Source organism: Larimichthys crocea, chromosome X (assembly GCF_000972845.2).
Source record: "Larimichthys crocea isolate SSNF chromosome X, L_crocea_2.0, whole genome shotgun sequence".
NCBI classification, from domain to species: Eukaryota; Metazoa; Chordata; class Actinopteri; family Sciaenidae; genus Larimichthys; species Larimichthys crocea.
The window spans coordinates 10,363,427-10,382,530 of NC_040020.1; the positions used below are offsets into that span (position 1 = coordinate 10,363,427).

Consider the following 19,104-nt stretch of genomic DNA (forward strand, 5'->3'; position numbering starts at 1 on the left):
CTTTTACTTTTATCTCATTTATTCATTTATTTATCTGAACGGTCTTTATTGTTCTCATGTTTTTATATTGTCATGTTTTCTCCTCATCATGTCCTTAAATCTTCCCCTCACTTTCTGGCTCTCTCTTGTTATTTTTGCCTGACTGTTCTGTTTGGCCTTTTGTGAACTCTGTTTTTAAAGGTGCTTCATCAATAAAGTTCAAATCATTCTTATTGTGCCTTTATCAATGTGTTACGTTGTCACCGCCTCCTCCTGCATCTCTCTGGTCAGTCTTGCTGCTGACTTGGAGCCATATGGGAGAGAGTCAGACTCGATTAACAGTAGGCCGACATTGATTTTGACCTGGAAACTGATAATCTGCTTAAATTGGCCATTCAGTCACATCAGGCTATAAATGCTTTGGCTGAGTTACTTATCTGTGTGATCCAGGCCACAGTGAGCTGAGTCTTGTTGTGTAAACTTGTTTGTCTGCTGCTGCCTGCTTGTAAAGAAGAGGCTGTTTGTCTGATTAAATACAAAAATAACAATAAAAAGTTGGACCAGCCTCATTATTTATTTATTTTTAACTTTCTCTAATGACAACCAATCACACAAGTTGGTCATTTGATGGGCATTTATCTCTCCCTCTTAGGAAGGAGTCTATTTCCAGAGGGCAGGCCGTGTTAAAGAGCAGACACATGAGAGTTTGACCGCAGTCTCTGGTTTCTCTGCTCAGCTGTGTGGAGTACGTGGCGTCCAACATGGACTAAAGACACAAGTTTTAAAAATACAGGAGGACGGTCGACTTTTTTTATCGTGAAGAAATCGACTCATTGAGCCAAGTAAGATGTCTTCATTTTATTTCACTCAGTGCTGTTTGGTGGAGGTTAGTTGAAAGTTTTAGGAATGAAGCAAACTCCAGACAGCTCAGGTGATAATTATAATCACAGTATTCATATTTCCCTTTTTAAAGTTTAAATACTACCCTGTGGTGGAGGAGAAAACAAGCACTCCTCATGCAAAGTGACCCCACTCAGAGTGTCATACTATATATTCTAAATGCATGTTACTGGAATTGTATTATAGATGCATTTATGTTATAGTTTGATTCATAAGAATGCATCATATTGTTTGAACTGACCTGAAAAGTCAGTAATAACTACAGCTGTCAGCAGCATGAAGTGAAGGCGACCCTAACCCTGCTTCAGGAGTGCCGTACTTGATATTAACTGAATGTTCCTGCTTTGATTTGCTGTTTTGTCTCATTGTGTTATTTCAGTGGATATTCTTTTAGATATGATCTTCTTTCACATTGTTGAGCAGGGTTTTACTGATGTTTGTTTCCCTGTCAAATCTCTCTCTCCATTCAAAGGGAAGGTGTCATATTTTCGAGTTTTAGCCTCCTCTGGTTTCACTGTCAGCGAGTTCACCGACCCAGCTGCGTTTTCACCGATGACACACCGTCAGAAATGAACCTTGTTTGTTTTGCTGCAGTGCACGGTTGTCATTAGTTACGCGATTAATTACTTGCGCTCTTTTTTTTTATTCCAGGAAACATGGAGAAGGATTTACTGTCAACCCCAACTGCTGTCAGCACCCAGGGGTCGCGCCCTGTCCTGGGTGGAAGCTCTCCTCCCTCCCCCACACAGATTCCTCCTTCACTCGACTCCAGTAACCTCTCTGCCGCTCCCTCTCAATCCACCAAATCTCCATCCTCTACAGAAAACACCAGAGAGCCCAGAAAATCTCATTCCTCTCACCCATCTGCTCACGTCATCTCTAAACCGATGGATTCCCCACCTTCTTTACAGGGGTCAAAGACTCCAGCTGGGTCCTCTAAACCCTCCTCTCCAGCTCCAAACAAAACACCACTTGTTACCTCTCCTAATCGCTCACCTGCTCAAGTCACCGAAGTTTCACCTGTGTCCAAGCCTTCGTCTGCCTCCTCGGCCTGTAACGCTCCGTCTTCTTCCCCTACCTCTTCTTCCACCGTGGCTCCTGCAACTTCTACCACCGCTCCTGCCAAACGCACCTTTGCCTCCATGGCCAAGCGGGTGATAATACAGGAGAGACTTAGGAAAGCTGAGGAGGATGCACATGATGACGAGGATGGTAAGAATGCCTTTATTTTGAGTGTAGGATTAAATTACTCAGAGCTGAAGTCTCTCGGACCACAGACCCATCGCTGCATGTGTCGAGGTGATAAGCCTTGTGCTATGTTTTGAAATGTCTTTCCACGTGTAGCAGAGTAACCCTGCACTTCAATAAACATACACCTCGTTATAGAGAAGATCCTTGGGCTGCACCTCTGCATACAAAAATATATATATATATAGTATGCAATAAAGAAGATTCAACATTTGAATCCCTACTTGTTAGACCACTGGTATTGCTCAATACATTCCAAAGAGAAGAAGTGCATACATTACATATGTCTCCTTGACTGACTGGCAGGTTAAGAGTAATGAACATGCAGACAAATAGTTTGCAACAACTCACCTTCTGTTTGCCACACATGCAGCACATACCTTGCTGAACTGTTCTGGGATCTTCCCTTCAAGATGAATTCTTCAAATTCTGGTGATCCTTTTGGTAACCCATTTTATTTATCAAGCGGCCAAAGATTTTCTTTTTAAAATACTTTTGTTTCAAGCCAAATACCTGCAAACGGTGTGACATTCCCATCTCCTCGTACAGGTGCACATTATACCTGCCTTTTTTGAGCCTGCGATGTTAGAGTTCAGCTGCCACGACTACGTCCCACAATCACAGATTCCACTAACATGGCTAGCCTCTTTGTCTTGTTAAATCTGAACACATTTCTGCTGTTGCCAGGTAACGTTTTGTCAGCAATATATGAACCGGTAAATTCTGATTTACTGAAATACCCAGTTTCCCTAGAGAAACTGACATTTGTTACCAATTTGGACTTTTATTACTGCAGGTGAAACAAACTAACCGGTTACGCCAGCATGAAGGTTTGTTGTGTATGAGAAACTGTGACATTTGAAATATGGCTACAGGCAAAGAAGCTGAGCTCCTTTGCATAAAGGACACTGGGGAGACAGTCACAGTAATAAGTAATAAGTAGTATTGGTGTGACACAGGAGTTGGACACGATGTCGACAGAGCTCTGGGCTCCTGTCACACATTATGTGCTTGGACAGACAGACGTGTTTCAAATTCACATACTCTCACATCTACCTAACCCCTGACTTATACTTCTCATTCTCGTGTTACAACATGTATGTCAGGTGGGATTTCTTCACCGCTGGTGGCATAAACATTTGGAAGCAGTTATGTAATCCATTGATTCGGAGAGTAGTTTTTAATGTGTGCACATTTAAAACACCTCCTCCTCCTCCAGATGAAGAGCCAGAGGAAGATTTGACCGTTGAACAGATGGAAGAGAAGGCCAAAGCTGGCGATGCCGGCGCTCAGACCCGGGTGAGTGAAAACACATGCACAGAGACTGGGACTTGGCATTGTTTTCAGTCCTGCTGGTTGACTCAGTCTCAGTGAGCGTTTGTCTATTTTTGGCTGTTTGCAAGATGATCCCGGGCTTACAAATCATTATGAACACTATTACAGAGCGTTGCAGCACCGCACTCAATTTTTCTTTTTTCAAATAAGCGTAAAATATTCTTTACTCCTCATTCTCTGAAAACAAATCCAATAAGGGCGCGGTCTCGAGGTGGAAAATGAGACTAGACTTTGCATCTAAGACCCTCCAGCTCTTAAAGGGTAAATTCCTAAGTGGCTGCTCTGGGATTGAACTTTCACATGGTATATGTCGTGTATTCACACATACCTAAATAACCACAGAGATTGTGTGTTAGTGAACATGGCAAAACACGTCGAGAGGTTGGACTTTACATGCAGTGAAGTCATGTCTCATATATCATAATAGACGATCGATGCGTTGACAACTCTTTAATCTTTAAAATGCATGCTACTAAAGGAGATTTATGAGATTATATGTTTATGTTTCTAGCCTATAGTCGCAGACAGGAATATATATAAATGCTCAGCCACTTGAAAACACAGCGCCCTAAAAATAGGCACATTTGATGTGAGCTGTGAGAGAGAGGGAAGTTATGAAATGAAAGTCAAGATTAGAAAACAGACACTTGATATGCCACCGGGGGCTCCTCTGCCCCTGGTAATTAGCTTTAATAGCCACAGGAGCAGAGGATTGTGGGCTCTGTAGTGCTTTATTTGGAAAATTAATAGTCCCTAAAAATATAAAAGTGTGTCTTGAGGATTGAGTTTGTGTAAATACAGGTTACTGTTGAAGTTTTTCTTTTTTCAAATTGAGTTTAAATAAAATAAGTTTTAAATGAATGCCCCTATTGCAAAAGTATAAGCACATATAGCATATAAGTGCATATAATATGACTTATATTGCAATAGATAACAATGTAACTTACTATTTAATATAGTCACATTAAATATCTTAACATCACCTATTAGGTAATAACCTAAGTTAGCTAATTTATGTAATATTCTAAATACATGCATACAAAACAGCACATTAAACTTCATGTCCAAGGTTTTTAACCAAGGCCACACGAGCTGAATTAATCTCCTCACTTCTTCCTTTCTTCTGTGTTTCAGCTGGGTCAACACTATTTGATTCTTGCAGAAGAGAAGGACGCAGAGTTGAATAATCTCCTGGGTGTTAATTGGCTGATTAAAGCAGCTAAACAGGGAAGAAAAAAGGCCGCAAAAGCCTTGCAGCGCTGCTGGATCCAGAAAAAAGGTTCACGTTACAGAATTCAACGCACGTATGTGCTTGTTTGTATTCGCAGCATCTTAACTGTTAACCTTGTCTCGCTGTTAGGAATCACTCCAGAGAACGAGGCCGACGTGCGAAAGTTGTCGACAGAGAGTAAGTTTGAGCTGGCAGTGCGTAAAGCGGCCATGATGATGTACTGGAAACTCAACCCGGAGAGGAAGAAGAAGGTGGCCGTGGCTGAGATGCTGGAAAATGTCAGCCAGGTCAATGCAGTGCAGGGTAGGCTGCACACACACAATCACACACACATGTGGACATATATTTATATCTATATACATTTTTATATTGTGACAACAATCCTGTCTGATGGAATACAGACTGCCCAGGATGATGTAGCATGTTGTTATATGATAGCTTCCATTGGTGTTAAATATATCATATAGTCCCCTTTGTGATTTCAGTATTTGCAGCTGTCATAGTGAAGAATATCACATTACATGCAGACCTCAGGGGGGGAAATGTTTGTACCTCACTCACAACATTGTGTTCATTCCTGACCAATAGGTGGCACTGCAAATTGGATTCCTGCCCCAACCTCAGGCCAGACACAGAAAGTATTGGAGAGCATGGTCAGCAAGGAGTGTAAGTATCCAGACAGACAGACAGAGACAGAGAGACAGAGAGTATAATATAACTGCCTGCTTTGTGTCCTCTCAGCCACACAGTTGGTGGACTTGGATGACTTTGTTGAGATCACTAAAAAGTATGCACAAGGTATCGTCCCCTCTGCGCAGCAAAATAGCAGCAAGGTGACAGCTAAGGCCGAAATCCTGACACCTCATGACAGAGGGGAAGAGGTAAAAGACCCAATCAATACAAATAGAAATAATCTGTCACCATAAAGACATAGATATTATTCTAATTATGTTTATAACTATTCAAACTAGTTTGTATTTGTGTTAAAGCACAAGGACGAGCTGGTTCCATCACACAAGAGGGCGCACAAGACCTCTTGGGGTTTCGGTGGAAGCGGGATGATGCTGGACTCGCAGCAGACTGGAGCCATAAGAAAAGCCATGGACATGAAATCACGCTTAATGGTATCTTAACCATGTCTAGTATTACAGTTCAGACACTGTCTGTTGAATGTTGTGCATGTCTTTATCTCTCTGGTCTCTCCTCAGATGCTGCAGTACCCGCTGCATTCCATTATTGAGATGAAAGAGCACTTGGTCGACTGGGCGTCGCGGGCCGGAGTCCAGTGGCTGAGCACGATCATCCCCACGCAGCACGTCAACGCACTGATTTTCTTCTTCATCATCAGCAGCCTGACAGTGGACTTGTTTGCTTTTGTCATCCCGCTGCTCGTCTTCTACCTTTCCTTCATCTCCATGATCATCTGCACGCTGCGTGTTTTCCAGAGCAGCAAGGCGAGTGCAGTTCTGATCTACTGAATCCAAATCTGCGATGTCTTTCTTTCTTGCTTTGACCTCACATCTTTCTTTCCCTTTCTTTCACAGACTTGGGAGAACTTCAGAGCCCTGACATCCCTGCTGACGCGTTTCGAACCCGGTTTGGATGTGGAGCAGGCAGAGACCAACTTTGGCTGGAACAACCTAGAACCGTATCTCTATTTTATCCTGTCGGTTTTCTTTGTGATTTTCTCCTTCCCTGTAGCCGACAAAGGCTGGATCCCGTGTTCTGAGCTCTCCACTGTGGCCATCTTCTTCACCGCTGTCAGCTACAAGAGCCTGAGTCCCACCGCTGCAGCTTATGCACGCCGGGCGATGCTCATAGAGGTCAGAGGTCACACAGCACTGGCTTAACATGTGTGATTAACTGGATTAGAAACGAATAACTGAATACAAGTTGTCCTTTTTTTTCTTAATCCAGGTAGCATCGTCTCTGTGTTGCCTGACCCAGTTCCTGCCAGAGCAAATGGCCATTCGTTTGCTGGGGCGTACCTTCGCCACACTGCCACTAGGGGATTCAGTGGTGCTGAAGCTCAGTCTGCCCTGTCTGCTGTATGTTTACCTGTTCTATCTGTTCTTCAGGTGAGCGGGAGCATTTGACCCATTGCATTTGTTTCAGACACTGTCAGCTGACTTTAAAACCCACCTTAGCACTTTTGTAAATTCACAAGTTTATGTCCTCAAATGATTTATTTTCTTTCCTCTTCTTTCACCTCCAGCATGGCCAGGATTCGTGGTTTCAGGGGGACTTACTGCGTCCTGGTTCCTTACCTTGTGTGCTTCATGTGGTGTGAGTTCTCGGTGGTGCTTCTCCAGAGTTCATCTGTTGTGGGGCTAATCCGCACCTTAGTGGCCTACTTTCTCTTCCTGTTTGCCTTGCCTGTGCTGGCTTTTGGCCTTGCTGCCATGCTCTTCATCCAGCTCTTCAAGTGGTTCCTTGAGCTTGAAGTGACGAAGATGATCGTGACCCTGGTAGTCTGCGCAATCCCTGTCACCCTGCGGCTCTGGACGCGGTTCAGCATGTCTATTCTGGATGTCTTCCGCTCACTGACCCACCGCGGCCCGGTTAAACTCATCTTACTCTGTATCTCCATGGTGATCCTGTTCTTCTCTATCTATGTGTATCATGCAGAGGTACAGAAGGTTTACAATTCCACCATGACCTGGAAACAGTACAGCCAGGTCTGCGGGCCGCCTGCCTGGGAAACTAAAGGCATGGCCCAGACACAGATTTTCTGCAGCCACCTGAACGGACACAGAGTCACATGGACTGGCCGTTTTAAGCATGTTCGTGTGGCAGAGACAGAAAACGGTGCACGGGCGGTCATCAACATGTTGCCAGTGTTCATGGGAGACTGGCTGCGATGCCTGTATGGAGAGACGTACCCCAAATGTGAGCCGAAGAACGCTACAGTCGCAAACCTGACAGCCAATTCCGCGTCATCTACCGCTTCACTGCCCATGCTGCTTCGAATGCAGGAAGAGGAAGAGTTGTGTCAGATCAAGGCTCTGGCCAAAAACACCTGCCATACCAAGCGCTTTGACAGCTACCGATTTGAGGTGACAGTAGGGATTATCCTGGATGGAGGAGTTGAAGACCCAGCCAGGGATGTAATCCTAATGGCCAGCCACGAGTTCAGACAAGTTCTGCTCAACCTCAAACCCGGTAACATGGTGGAGTTTAGCACCAAGTTGGAGGGCCGTCTCGGATCCAGAGCTCCGGCCTTTGAGCTGAAGGCCATCCACTGTCTGGACTGTGATTCCTCACTGCTGACCGGAGGCCGGCAGGTAAAGATAGAGAGAGACTGGAGACGCACCACCATGAGAGCGCTGAAGTTTGCTTTTGATTTTTTCTTTTCTCCTTTCCTGTCGGCGAAAATCACCACCTGAGGAGAAGAAACACAGCGAGACTGTGAAGCTGAAGCAAAAATGACTTCGAACGTAACTTATATTATTGTTTACAATTTGATCTAACTGAACGGATCTACAGCTCGTGTTTAAGTGTTGAAAGTTCAACAAGATGACAGCATCTAGGAAATGATTTAATATTAATATTATTATACAAAGATTTTACTTTCAGTTTATGGACCTCTGAAATAGTTTAAGATTGGTCAGATGCCACCTTTGCCTTGAGACTTACAGACATAATCATTTACATTTTTAAAATCCTGTTTAAATCATACTCTTCTATTTATATCCAGCGTCGGGCTTTCAAATAAAGCCTGTAATTGTGCTGAACACTTCTGAATTTGTACATTTGTTAAAAATAAACTATTATCAGATGACATTTATCTTTGATAGAGCAAAGCTGCTTTTATATTAAAGTATTTCTTACATATATGAGGGGGGGCGGGGTATGTTTGCATGTACAGTATGTGTGTGTACATTAGTGCATTTTTAAATGTAGCTATTTATTTATACGTGTTGTATGGCAGACATATTTCTGGCTTTGTGGTCTTAATCTTTTAATTTTTAAATGAAGTTAATTTCCAGAATTTTAGAATAATGAATTCACTTCCTGTGCCTTGAGCTAAAATGCACATAAAATAGCAACATAAGACACGAGGCTGTTTATGGTAAGCCGACAAACTCATCAAAGTATGCAGCTGTAGTCTCGGTTTCATGGTTTACTATTACACACTCGCACACCAAAATGCCAAATGTCATGGGCAATGTTGGGTCTTACTATTTATGGGGTCTGGCCAAACCATGCAGAGATTTTATTGAGCCAACTCGGGAGGAGGGTTATCATAAAAATATGTTTTTTATATGTATATAAACATCAGGAGTCTTCCTCTGGGAAACAAACAAAATGAAAAATGACTTTATTTTTAGCGTCGTCTCATCTTCATGAAAACATTGACAAGCTTTCATTCCGTAGAAATAGTGTCAATAGTGGGAATATTTGAAATGATTTGGTACCTCTACATTGCCTTGATGTCGTGATAATTTAGTCATATTTATAATAATGATAATCATGTTTCTACCCCACTTGACAAGTTTGATTTTTTTTTTTTAGATAAACTGAATTATATTAAGTTTCTTTAAGAAAACTCCCCGACTTTTTCTGTCATGGTTTTGGGTTTATGGTCTAGTGTTTACAGTTTTATTTTGTAAATCTCCTCTCTTGTGTTACTTCACTTCCTGACACTTTTTGTTATGTTAAGTTTGCCGACCTGTCCATCCAGTTATTAATGTTACCTTTTTTCTTCTTTTTTTTTTACTCACCCACTGGTCTGAATTTGGGTCCACTCTCTGACATCTTAAGTAAGATAGACAATTTGAAAACCCATAATTAAGACGATGATCTGAAAAGTCACAAAGCAGAAAAAAGGCTTGTTATGATACTATTTAATGTTTTATTAAATTGCAGTACTGATCATATGTCAAGCATGTGACACTTGCAGTGCATGAAAAAAGCCATATACTGTATGTGAACACTACTGTGAATGACAATAACTGAGCCTGCGATGACTATTAAAAGTGTTTGTCTTTCAAACAGAAAACCTTTTGAATGTTTTTGTTCAGTGATGAGAAAAAATGATCGACACGACACGTTTCTTTGTCGGATTTCACATTGTTTAATTAATGCACATTCCTTTCATTCACCTCATTTGAGTTATGTTTTTTTTTTTTGTATTGTTAGATTCGTCTTTTTTTAAAGTATGATAGATATACACGCTAGTAGCATTGAGTAATGGCGACATGCTGCTGCTGCTGTGTTCCTGAACACCAATCCTCTCACTGGTTGTGGTGGTTATGATGCGATTACAACTGTCCTGCTCTAAACTACAGCTCACCACTGGAGGACTGAGCCCCGGGACTTTTTGCTGTGTTTTGTACACTTTGTTAAACCAATCAGTGCAAGATTGTGTCTGCGTTCAACAACACTGGCAGACAGTGAGAACATAATAGTAGCCCACAGGCTGCAACATAAACATCTGTGAACGCTGATTTGGAAACCGAAAGGAGGTGATAAGTGAGGAGAGAGCAGACAAATGCAACATATATATGAGCAATTTCCTTCTTTTCTTGGGATTTAAGGTCGGGTACTTTTCAGATTTTGGAAAAAAAAATGCAAAAGTGCAAAGGGACTGGAAACTTTCCACCTCTTTGCACTGACTCTGTTACTCCACCTGCTACAGTACACATCCAAACCACTTCTAATAACTCCCATCAGGGCCAAGGTCACTTGAAAACAAAGCACTTCACTGTAAACAATCAAATCTCGACCAAGTCACACAATTCAGTCCAACACAGACGTCGCCTTGTACCGCTGTACATCCCGGGCTTTCAGTGTCGCATCCCAGAGTAAGCATGTGGCACTGTGAGGTATACGGTATAATGACGTTTAGAGCCTGTGATCTGATAAATTCATATGACGTTATTGTTTGTATGTTAAAGATATTTCTGCAATGTACATAATGAGCTATTGCACTGATGATTACCTCTGAGATTCAAATACACTGGACACAAACTTTGATTAGCTGGATCAAGGGCCTCGATTATGAACAATGTGCTTGGATTCCATCTTCTTTTTTCTTCTTGATTGTAAGATACTTAATCAAATTGTGCTTATGCACTAAAATGAACACGGCTCATTTTAAATCAGCATAACACTTAACATGAATGAACCTTTTGCCTGTATTCGATTTAATCACCAATCAGCCTCAATTTGTACCACATAGATATGTAGACTTTAGACAGGGAAATGACCTTAATACAGCAATCAAAGCCCAATAATATACATAATAAAACAGAAAGTGTTGGTTTGTGCACAACTCACCCCTCCCTCTCTACAGCCAACAATACCTATTTCTGTACCGCTGCAAGAAAAAAGCCCACACATCGAGTTTCTAACTGGAATAGTGCGATTCTGCAAACTTTCTATACATTAGATTCCAGGTTCATTCTATGACAAAATGCAACTTTTTATCTTTTAGCTCTCTGGAACCAAAATTGGTACCACCTTAAAAAAACAAAACAACACAGAATATTTACAGCTAACAGTAAAAAGAGTGTATTACCTGTATAACAAGAGCTTATGATTTAAAGCAGGAATACTGCCGCACTGTGTTTTATCTTAGTGCTGTTATTGCAAAGTGAATAGGGCAAAGATTATGGGTCATTTAATGCGTGCGATCTCCGAGAGCACTGCTCTAAAGGAGAGGATCAGCTGCTGTTGTAGAGAAAAAGAAAAAAAAAAGTTCAGGATGTATTTGTGAAGAGCTGTACAATAACGCCACTCCTAATGTTCAACAATAGTGAAAAAAATGCTTAGTTTAGATGCACTGCCTGGCAAAGTCATTGGGAATCCGCCATCTAATCATCTTAAGAACTGTTTGTTTTGTAGCCTCATCCCTTTCTCTGTTTGCTAGAGCGAAATCAGTGAGGAGTGCAACTTTGTGTGGTCGACAGCACTGAGTCAATGCAGCTGCAGAGGTGTCCCCGCACCTCTTTTTACTGCCCCTACAGTGGGGCAGTTACACAAACATCTTCAAAAAGTGGGAGTGGTGGGACCAAAAACACGTCCTGATGGGTGCCGGAAGACGTCAGTTCGTCTCTGTTGAACAAAAATGATTATACACCTTCCTTGGGGATCGAATAAATTAACAGTCTCGTTTTATCACGAATCCAATATTTTATCATGATGCATCTCGGTATTTGTGAATCAGCTTGGCGTTGACTTCATCTCCTCATAAAGGCTGTCCACCCCCCATGCCTTCTCTAAGACATCCAAATATATCTGGATCACCGTCTGTGACAATCGATAGCACCGTGCCTGCCACAGTCTATATCTCTCTCTCCGTCCATGTCTGTCACTGTGTCTGCGTATCAGGGTTGACGCGATCCTGGAAGATGTACAGGTTGTTGGTGGCTGCTATGGCGATGATATTCTCGGATGGGTGCCAAGCCATGTGCAGGATTTTCTTGGTAAAGTCCAGGCTATCGACGCCCACATCTCCGCGGCGACGCTTGCCGCCGGTATACACCCGGCGGGTCCGCAGCACGGCCCGAGGCTTGCTGCTTTCTCGCCAGGCCTCCAGGGTTACGCCTCGTCCCGTCTCCCTGTCGAACATCCGGAAGAAGCTGTTGTACGCCCCTGTCATGATGACGCTGAGGAGAAGAGAGGAATGGACATAATGAGATGCCATATTGAGTAGGGCAAGTGGATGCAATGCAGACGGAGCAGAGAAGGTTCAGGGAAGTGGAAACGAGGAAAACAAGACTGAAGGCACAGGGATTGATTTGATGTCTGTGAAGCCTGTCTCTAGGATTGATTTAAATGTCGGATAATGGCGGAGGCAGAGCATTTAGGGAATCACTGTAAGCAAAAACACAGACACACACACACCCTCCCTTGCTTTCAAATTGGCTTAAATATACTGTACTTTGTCCATCCTTTCCTTGCTTTTATCTTACCTGTCTGAGCTGTTCCAAACACACTCAAACTTGTCAAAGATGCAGTCGTTTTCATAGAGGGAACACAGCTTACTCCTTAGGTATTCATGGACCTGGGGATGCAGACAGTCAGACTTATTTTCTGGGATAGATTCAGAATCACATATGGTGGTCTCATGGTGGATGTCATGTATATCTCCTGCCTCCTCGTCCTCTTTCAGTTTTTCTAGATGTAATACCAATATTTAGCAACACTTGCAGCACCAGACATATATTTTAAAAATAATAACTAAAAATAAGGCAGACATTGTTTTTTTTTAAGATTATTTTTTTGGCCTTTTATGCCTTTATTGATAGTACAGCTGAAGATAGACAGGAAGCAAATAGAGGGGGAGTGACACGCAGTAAATGGCCGTCCGATGCGGGATTGCGGGCCAGCTGCAGCGAGGACTATAGCCTCCACACACGGGGCGGCCGCTTAACCCACTACGCTACCGACCGCCCCAGGCAGACATTGGTGGTTATATATTCAGTTAGCACAGGTAATACAGATGATGAGTGGTGTATGGAAGAGATGCAGATCAGAGAAACAGACGTGCTATCTTACCTGGTACGTCTCCACAGGGCCCTTGTCCATGTTCAGGTCCCACACCTTTGCGGTGAGGTAGTCTCTGGTCAGCAGGTAGCGTCCACTGTGGCTGAACTTGACGTCCGAAACGGAGGAAATGATCTCTGAGAAGAAGGACCGATTCCCTGGATCCTCAGGTTCCTCAAACACTGACCAATGACAGAGTAGTGGTCGATCATTTACAAACGCGGTTTTGTCGGCTCGTGCTCAGTCTCTAATCTCCGCGACATACTCACATTTGGTGTGTTTGTCACAGAGCGCAGAGGCTCTCATGTCACAGAGGCGCAGGGTACCCTTGCTGCTGCTGTACACAAACAAGTGGCAGTGGTGAGGGTGGAACTCTGCTGCTGTTATCACCTCTGTCAGATCCTCCATGTTGGCTGGTTTGATGTCCACGATGTCTGAGAAAAAGGGTCTGTTAGGGATTAAACGGGGAATCTTGGGAGGTGTCAAACAGAGTAAAGGCATTCCAGGGTACACAATGTATCAGGGATATGCACATGGCATGATGTAATGGATACCCAGGAAGCACATACAAAAGAGGGCAATTCAATCTTCGGTTTCTTTTTTCTCCATGCACCAAAACCACAACCCAAAAAAAAAAAGAAATGCTCCCCAATAATACGCATGCACACTCTGCTCCCCTCCCTGTTCTATTTGTGGTAGTCCTGTGTGGTTCAGTAGAAAGTGTACTGCTGAGTGAATTATTTAAACACTTCTTCCATAGATGCCTCTGTGATTTTCTAGGTCAGCTTCCACTTGAATGGGAAATCACCGAAAATGCATCCCCCTCCCGTCCAACACGCTACGGCGGCTTGCACACTGAACGCACACTCTGAGGCGGTACACGGCACTCTAAACGAAACATAAATCCAAACACGGTCATGCTGCTCTTTACATTAAATATAGATCCAGGATGAAATCATATGAGCATCATATGTGAAGTATATTTCAACTGTATGTAAGGGAATTGTATGTGTGTGTGTAACACTGAATGGTAATACGGCAAATATGAACTATGCACAATAAATTTCAGAGATAGGTAACATGTAGAAGTCTGCATTGGAGAGCATGTAGACACACTTCTTTTGCTCCAATTAAAATCTGGTTATCCCTTTTAGGTTTGCAAAATGATTAAAAAGATTTAGACTTGATTGTTATTGAGCTATTATAACTTTAATCCAATGAGAAAGTGTTCAGTGACATGCACTTTTATGTGCTTTCACTCTTCTAATTTTGTCCCTTATTCCTGCTCCACAAATAGATTTGAACTTATCCGAGTTGAAAATATCCGAGTATAATTTTCACATTGCAGAACTGGTTGTGATGACGCACGCTGATACGTTCATAACACTGCAAAAAAAAGATGATCTACTTTGTTCTGGGAAACTCATACCCTGTGAAATCTGAGTCGCCTCCGCCAGTAAAAGATTACGTTACACACAAGAATCTGAGGCGAGCTATCGAGTAACAGGAAGCACAAAAAAAACTTAAACGTGTATGACATAAACAAAACACTATGAGGGAAAGGATACTGAAGCTGCGATCCGTGATGCCCAGGTGCCACATATTGATGCGGAGGTCATCGGCAGACAGGTAGGTCTCCCCGTCGCTGTTGACCGAGATGGAGTTAACATGGTAGGTGTGTCCGTTGGAGAAGACTCGTCTGGGACGGACCTCTACCATCAGATCTGTAGGTTTCAGCACCGGCACCTTTACACAAAGAGAGGGAAGGAAATAAAGAGTGATAGGACGACCAAGAAGACGTGAAGAACAGATTTAAAGGACAAAACAGTCAGGGATCGTGTAAAAGAACAGAGTGCTCGCCAATCCAACTCGATACATACGGCATCTGACTGTCCGAAATAAAGGTGTGCATGCGGAGGCTTGCATGTGAGTGCACGCACCTGCAGAGAGGTGATGGTAGAGATGTCCTTGAGTCGTCCCTCCTCATCTTTCAGGTTGTATCCCTCTGGTCTCTTGTCTCTCTCACTCACCTTCCACAGTTTAATGGTCTTATCTGTGACAGGCGGGGAGATTTGCACATCACAGGACGCTGATTAATTGCAGAGAGAGCTGACAATAAATGCTACGGACAACTTAAACGCCCTCCAGCGAGCGGAGAAGAGACCAGATAATGATTTCTTCTTCCTCTTGACTAGTCTCTAAGGCAGTCCTGATGAGAAATTTCCTTTACTGCAGTTGGGAATTGTACTTTTTTGTAAATTGAGGTACATTTCTCCAAAATATGATCTCTGTCTTACATGTATGAGGGTAATTAATACTCATGACAGGAATATAATTAAAGTGCAGATTAGATTCTGTGGTTTTCACTCTGGCAGGTCAGTGTCACTACTGTACCCACAAATGTGACTCCAATGGCTGGCTTGGTGTAACAGTATCCCACCCAGTTAATAGAAGATAAAGCCAGGCTGGCATAACGCTAGAAATTAGAGGTAGGTTGTACTAATGCCATTTCTAATATCGAAATCAAAATTCATGCATATTCGCGGTTATCGTAGTAGAACTGTGCACATGTTCTTCATCTGACTGGGTGTGACGTGTCACTGGTTTCTCACCATTGGTGGAGAGGAGGAAGTGTGCTGCATTCTGCTGTGGCAGCCATCGGATTTTGTTGATTTTCTCTTCGATCTCCAGACTCTTCAGGTAGTCAAAGTCTGGCTCGTGACTCTGGAACGTGCTGTAGACATTGTACTCCCCGGAGTCCCCCGTCTCCCCCGCCTCCTCCGCCTCCCCTTTAGACTGTCCGGGGCAAACAGCGAAACAAACACAGCTTTGAATGAAGGTCTACGTGTGGAAAAACTAGTAGAAAGAACATCTCGTTATGACGCACAGAGCGCTGTAGTATTTGTGGAAATCCTGGGTATAGAATGGGGTATTTAACATGTTAGACCAACCTCAGTCTCCCTCTGGAAGATGACCACTCGGCCACCTTTATCCCCCGTGGCCAGCAGGTCCCCAGTCTGGTTAAACTCCACTGTAGAGATGACATCAGCTGGGGAGGGTGACGGGAACATATGAGGTGATTAAAGGATGGAGGATAATGATTTGAATAAAAGCAGCAGGAGTGAATGAGAGAAAGATTAGGAGGTGATAGAAGAGACAGGAAATTAGGTAGGCGCAGAGAAAATAAAGGGCAGAGAATTAAAAGACAGTAAGAAATGTGTAAGGCGGCGAGAACGAGAGGAGAAACGCTGGATCAATACAAACTAACTCATACATAGTAATAACTCCTACTCACGATGTCTGAGCCTGATAAATTCTCAATGGGACAACCACCACAAAACGTTATTTCTGCTACCTTCTCCTCTGTACACACAGAACCATAAATCAAACATTTATCTGTCATAAGAGAATATGATGTCAAAATCAGATCTACAATTTAAAACAGGCCCAACAATACAGTCTCTCAGTGAGCATTGAGTAAGTCACGGCGTGATTAATGTGACCATCCACTCCCTATATCCCAGCAGTTCAGGGATAATGCACCCATGAAGCTGAAATGAATCCGTTCAATCATACCAGCGTGTCATCTGACACCACAGACACAGCAGTGACACGCCGTCTCTTCTACCTTCAGTGACGTAGTCTCGCAGGAAGGTGTGGTTGATTTTGGAGCTCTCAGCGTCCTCGCCCATCTGAAGCCGAGGGAGGGTGACCCGCCAGCGCGCCCGTCCTGAGGGGAAGGGTCCAAACCGTGCTCTCTCTCCCCACCCAGGCTCCGCCCATGCTGCTAGGGCCTAGCGGAGTGGCCTGGAACAAGGCATCCTGGGAAAAAAACCAGCCCGTTCCGGAAGGAGAAGAGGCGAGGGAAGAGGAGATGGAGACAAGAAATGACAGGATAGGAGAGAGAGAGGGTTTGAAGAGGAAGAGGAGAAGGAGTGAGGTGGAGAGGAAGATGCAGGAGGATGGAGAGAGAGATGTGAGGCAAGGGAGAAGTGGATGGAGAGGCTGGTGATGAAGTTTTGGAGATAGAAGATGAAGGTTGTCATTAGGCAGGCTGACAATACATGTACACAGCATGTGACCTTTTGTTAGAAATTCAACACACTCATTAGCAAAGACACACGTGTGCAGACGCACGAGGCCTAGTCAACACTGAAGCAAATCCCAGAGCTGTGGTAGTGAAGGAAAAACAACAAACAGAGAACATGAATCCTTCTGCATGCACACAGACACAAGAAGAGGATGAAGAGGATGTGAGTATAAAAATATCCACTGCAACATTCACCCTGTGTAGCTCCGGCAGTGGCAGTAAATGCTTCCAAGGTGTGGTAGTCCCCTCTGCCTACTTTCCAGATCCCTGCTCTTACAGGCACACACACACACACACACATACTCCTCAAACAGATAGTCCTTGATGGAGATCAGAGGAGAACGCAATGTCTTGCCTGTGCTGCAGGAGGGAGACAGGCCTCAGCACACCTACCAGTCCGCCTGCTGCTGCCGATGCTGCTGCCGCTGCTACTGCTGCTGCTATTCCTGCCTGTCTGTCCGAGGGAGAGGAGGAGGGAGAGAGAGAAGAGAGAGCAAGGATTGGGTGGTGGTGGTGGTAGGAGGATGAGAGGCAAAGGAGGAGAAAAAAGAGAAGGAGAGAGAGAGAGGGATAACGAGGAGGATGGAGGTCCGCTTCCCCTGCTGATGCTGTGGAACTGATTCTGTGCAGCATCCACTGTGTCATGGCAGCCTCCTCCTGGAGCAGCCAATTGCGGCACAGCTGTCACTCGTGGATCCACCCACTGCAGATGGTAAAGGAGTAAGAGGCCAGCAGAGGGAGCAGTTAGACACAGAGTGGTGTGTGTGTGTGTGCTTACACACTGCTAAAACTCATCAACATTTGGGTTTTTTAAAAGGAAAGATTTAAATTATACCATAAAGTTCATTTGAAAGGAATTCAATTCTCACACAGCAGTTTCCTGATTGCTTTGTGGTTCTCTCCAGACACAACAGTGTTACCTGGACATTCCTCTCTACAAAAACATCGCACCGATCATGTGGCCTTGATCCCTTTATCCTCGCTCTTTTCAGATTTTAAGTGATGTTTACTGATGCATTAGCGTTGGCATGTATTTTAAATTGTTAAACTGTAGTTGAGTTAAAGGTAATTAAGTTAAAAGGTGCGGTGTGCAGGATTTAGTGGCGTCTAGCGGTGAAGTTGTAGAATGAAACCAAGTGAATACTCTCCCACGTCACATCATCTGCTCCCAGGGATGTAGGAAAAACTCACATAAAAAGCAAAGGGCCATTTCTAGATCAGAGTTTGCTTTGTCTGTTCTAGGCTACTGTACAAAAATGGTGGTTGAACATGGTGGACCCGCTCTCACTGTAGATATAAAAGCTCATTTTAAGAACACAACGATTCTTATTATCAGGTGATTATACACTAATGAAAACATGCTAATTAATACTGTATTCAATTCCTGCAAAGAAATACTCCTAAATCTTACACACTGGACCTTTAAGATACCTTCCACCAGACTTCACACAGTAATTTATTAAACTTAAATTCATAAATGCATTTATCTATAATGTTACTCAGCATTTTATAACTAAATACTTAATGTGTGTTGTTTTTAAGACACATTATGAAGCTGAAGTTGCTTAGAAACACTGATACAATAAAAAAATATTGTGTTTATAAAGTGCAGTGTTTTGATTTGACAGGTAATTATTGCATATATTCAATTGTAATCATGTCACTTATTTTTGTGTCGGTTATTCCCATTATGTGAGTGATACCACGTGATCTATGTCTGCATAGCATTTATGAATAACGAAACTGATAAGGCCATTAAACTTTAATTAAAGTTTCTTCAGGTGCACTTCAGCAAAATATGACAGGGAGACGAACCCATGGAGCAAAG

At 43.3% G+C, this 19,104-nt stretch overlaps 2 protein-coding genes across 3 annotated transcripts; one reads left to right on the top strand and one right to left on the bottom strand.

Moving 5' to 3' along the window:
* The first annotated feature begins 248 nt into the window (after positions 1 to 248).
* Positions 249 to 11,168, top strand: wfs1a (Wolfram syndrome 1a (wolframin)). Its single transcript, XM_019256420.2, has 12 exons — positions 249 to 821; positions 1,531 to 2,091; positions 3,347 to 3,426; positions 4,597 to 4,741; positions 4,823 to 4,996; positions 5,282 to 5,359; positions 5,435 to 5,574; positions 5,683 to 5,817; positions 5,902 to 6,147; positions 6,238 to 6,516; positions 6,611 to 6,771; positions 6,909 to 11,168. The coding sequence occupies exons 2-12, from the start codon at positions 1,536 to 1,538 to the stop codon at positions 8,077 to 8,079; spliced, it is 3,165 nt and encodes a 1,054-aa protein (XP_019111965.2). The 5' UTR covers positions 249 to 821; positions 1,531 to 1,535; the 3' UTR covers positions 8,080 to 11,168.
* On the bottom strand, positions 9,539 to 17,705 carry ppp2r2ca (protein phosphatase 2, regulatory subunit B, gamma a). 2 transcript variants are annotated; one of them, XM_019256426.2, is made up of 10 exons: positions 17,670 to 17,705; positions 16,815 to 17,008; positions 16,138 to 16,235; positions 15,799 to 15,982; positions 15,127 to 15,239; positions 14,755 to 14,932; positions 13,456 to 13,620; positions 13,199 to 13,368; positions 12,613 to 12,704; positions 9,539 to 12,306 (listed from the first exon to the last, which is right to left on the bottom strand). In XM_019256426.2, exons 2-10 carry the CDS (start codon positions 16,876 to 16,878, stop codon positions 12,009 to 12,011), a joined length of 1,362 nt encoding a protein of 453 aa, XP_019111971.1. In that variant the 5' UTR covers positions 16,879 to 17,008; positions 17,670 to 17,705; the 3' UTR covers positions 9,539 to 12,008. The 2 variants fall into 2 exon arrangements, with proteins under 2 accessions (XP_019111971.1, XP_019111970.1); XM_019256425.2 differs by lacking the exon at positions 17,670 to 17,705 and adding an exon at positions 17,472 to 17,573.
* Positions 17,706 to 19,104: the final 1,399 nt, after the last annotated feature.

Bases quoted from the DNA above. Each gene is read 5' to 3' on its own strand.
- wfs1a (XM_019256420.2), top strand. From the start codon at position 1,536: ATGGAGAAGGATTTACTGTCAACCCCAACTGCTGTCAGCACCCAGGGG. The intron at 4,997-5,281 runs GTAGGCTGCACA...CCTGACCAATAG, and splicing joins CCAGGTCAATGCAGTGCAGG to GTGGCACTGCAAATTGGATT. The intron at 6,517-6,610 runs GTCAGAGGTCAC...TTCTTAATCCAG, and splicing joins GCCGGGCGATGCTCATAGAG to GTAGCATCGTCTCTGTGTTG.
- ppp2r2ca (XM_019256426.2), bottom strand. From the start codon at position 16,878: ATGGGCGAGGACGCTGAGAGCTCCAAAATCAACCACACCTTCCTGCGA. The intron at 15,240-15,798 runs GTGAGAAACCAG...CGCCTGTCACAG, and splicing joins CTTCCTCCTCTCCACCAATG to ATAAGACCATTAAACTGTGG. The intron at 13,621-14,754 runs GTATCCTTTCCC...CCTTTTTCTCAG, and splicing joins CATCACGGATCGCAGCTTCA to ACATCGTGGACATCAAACCA.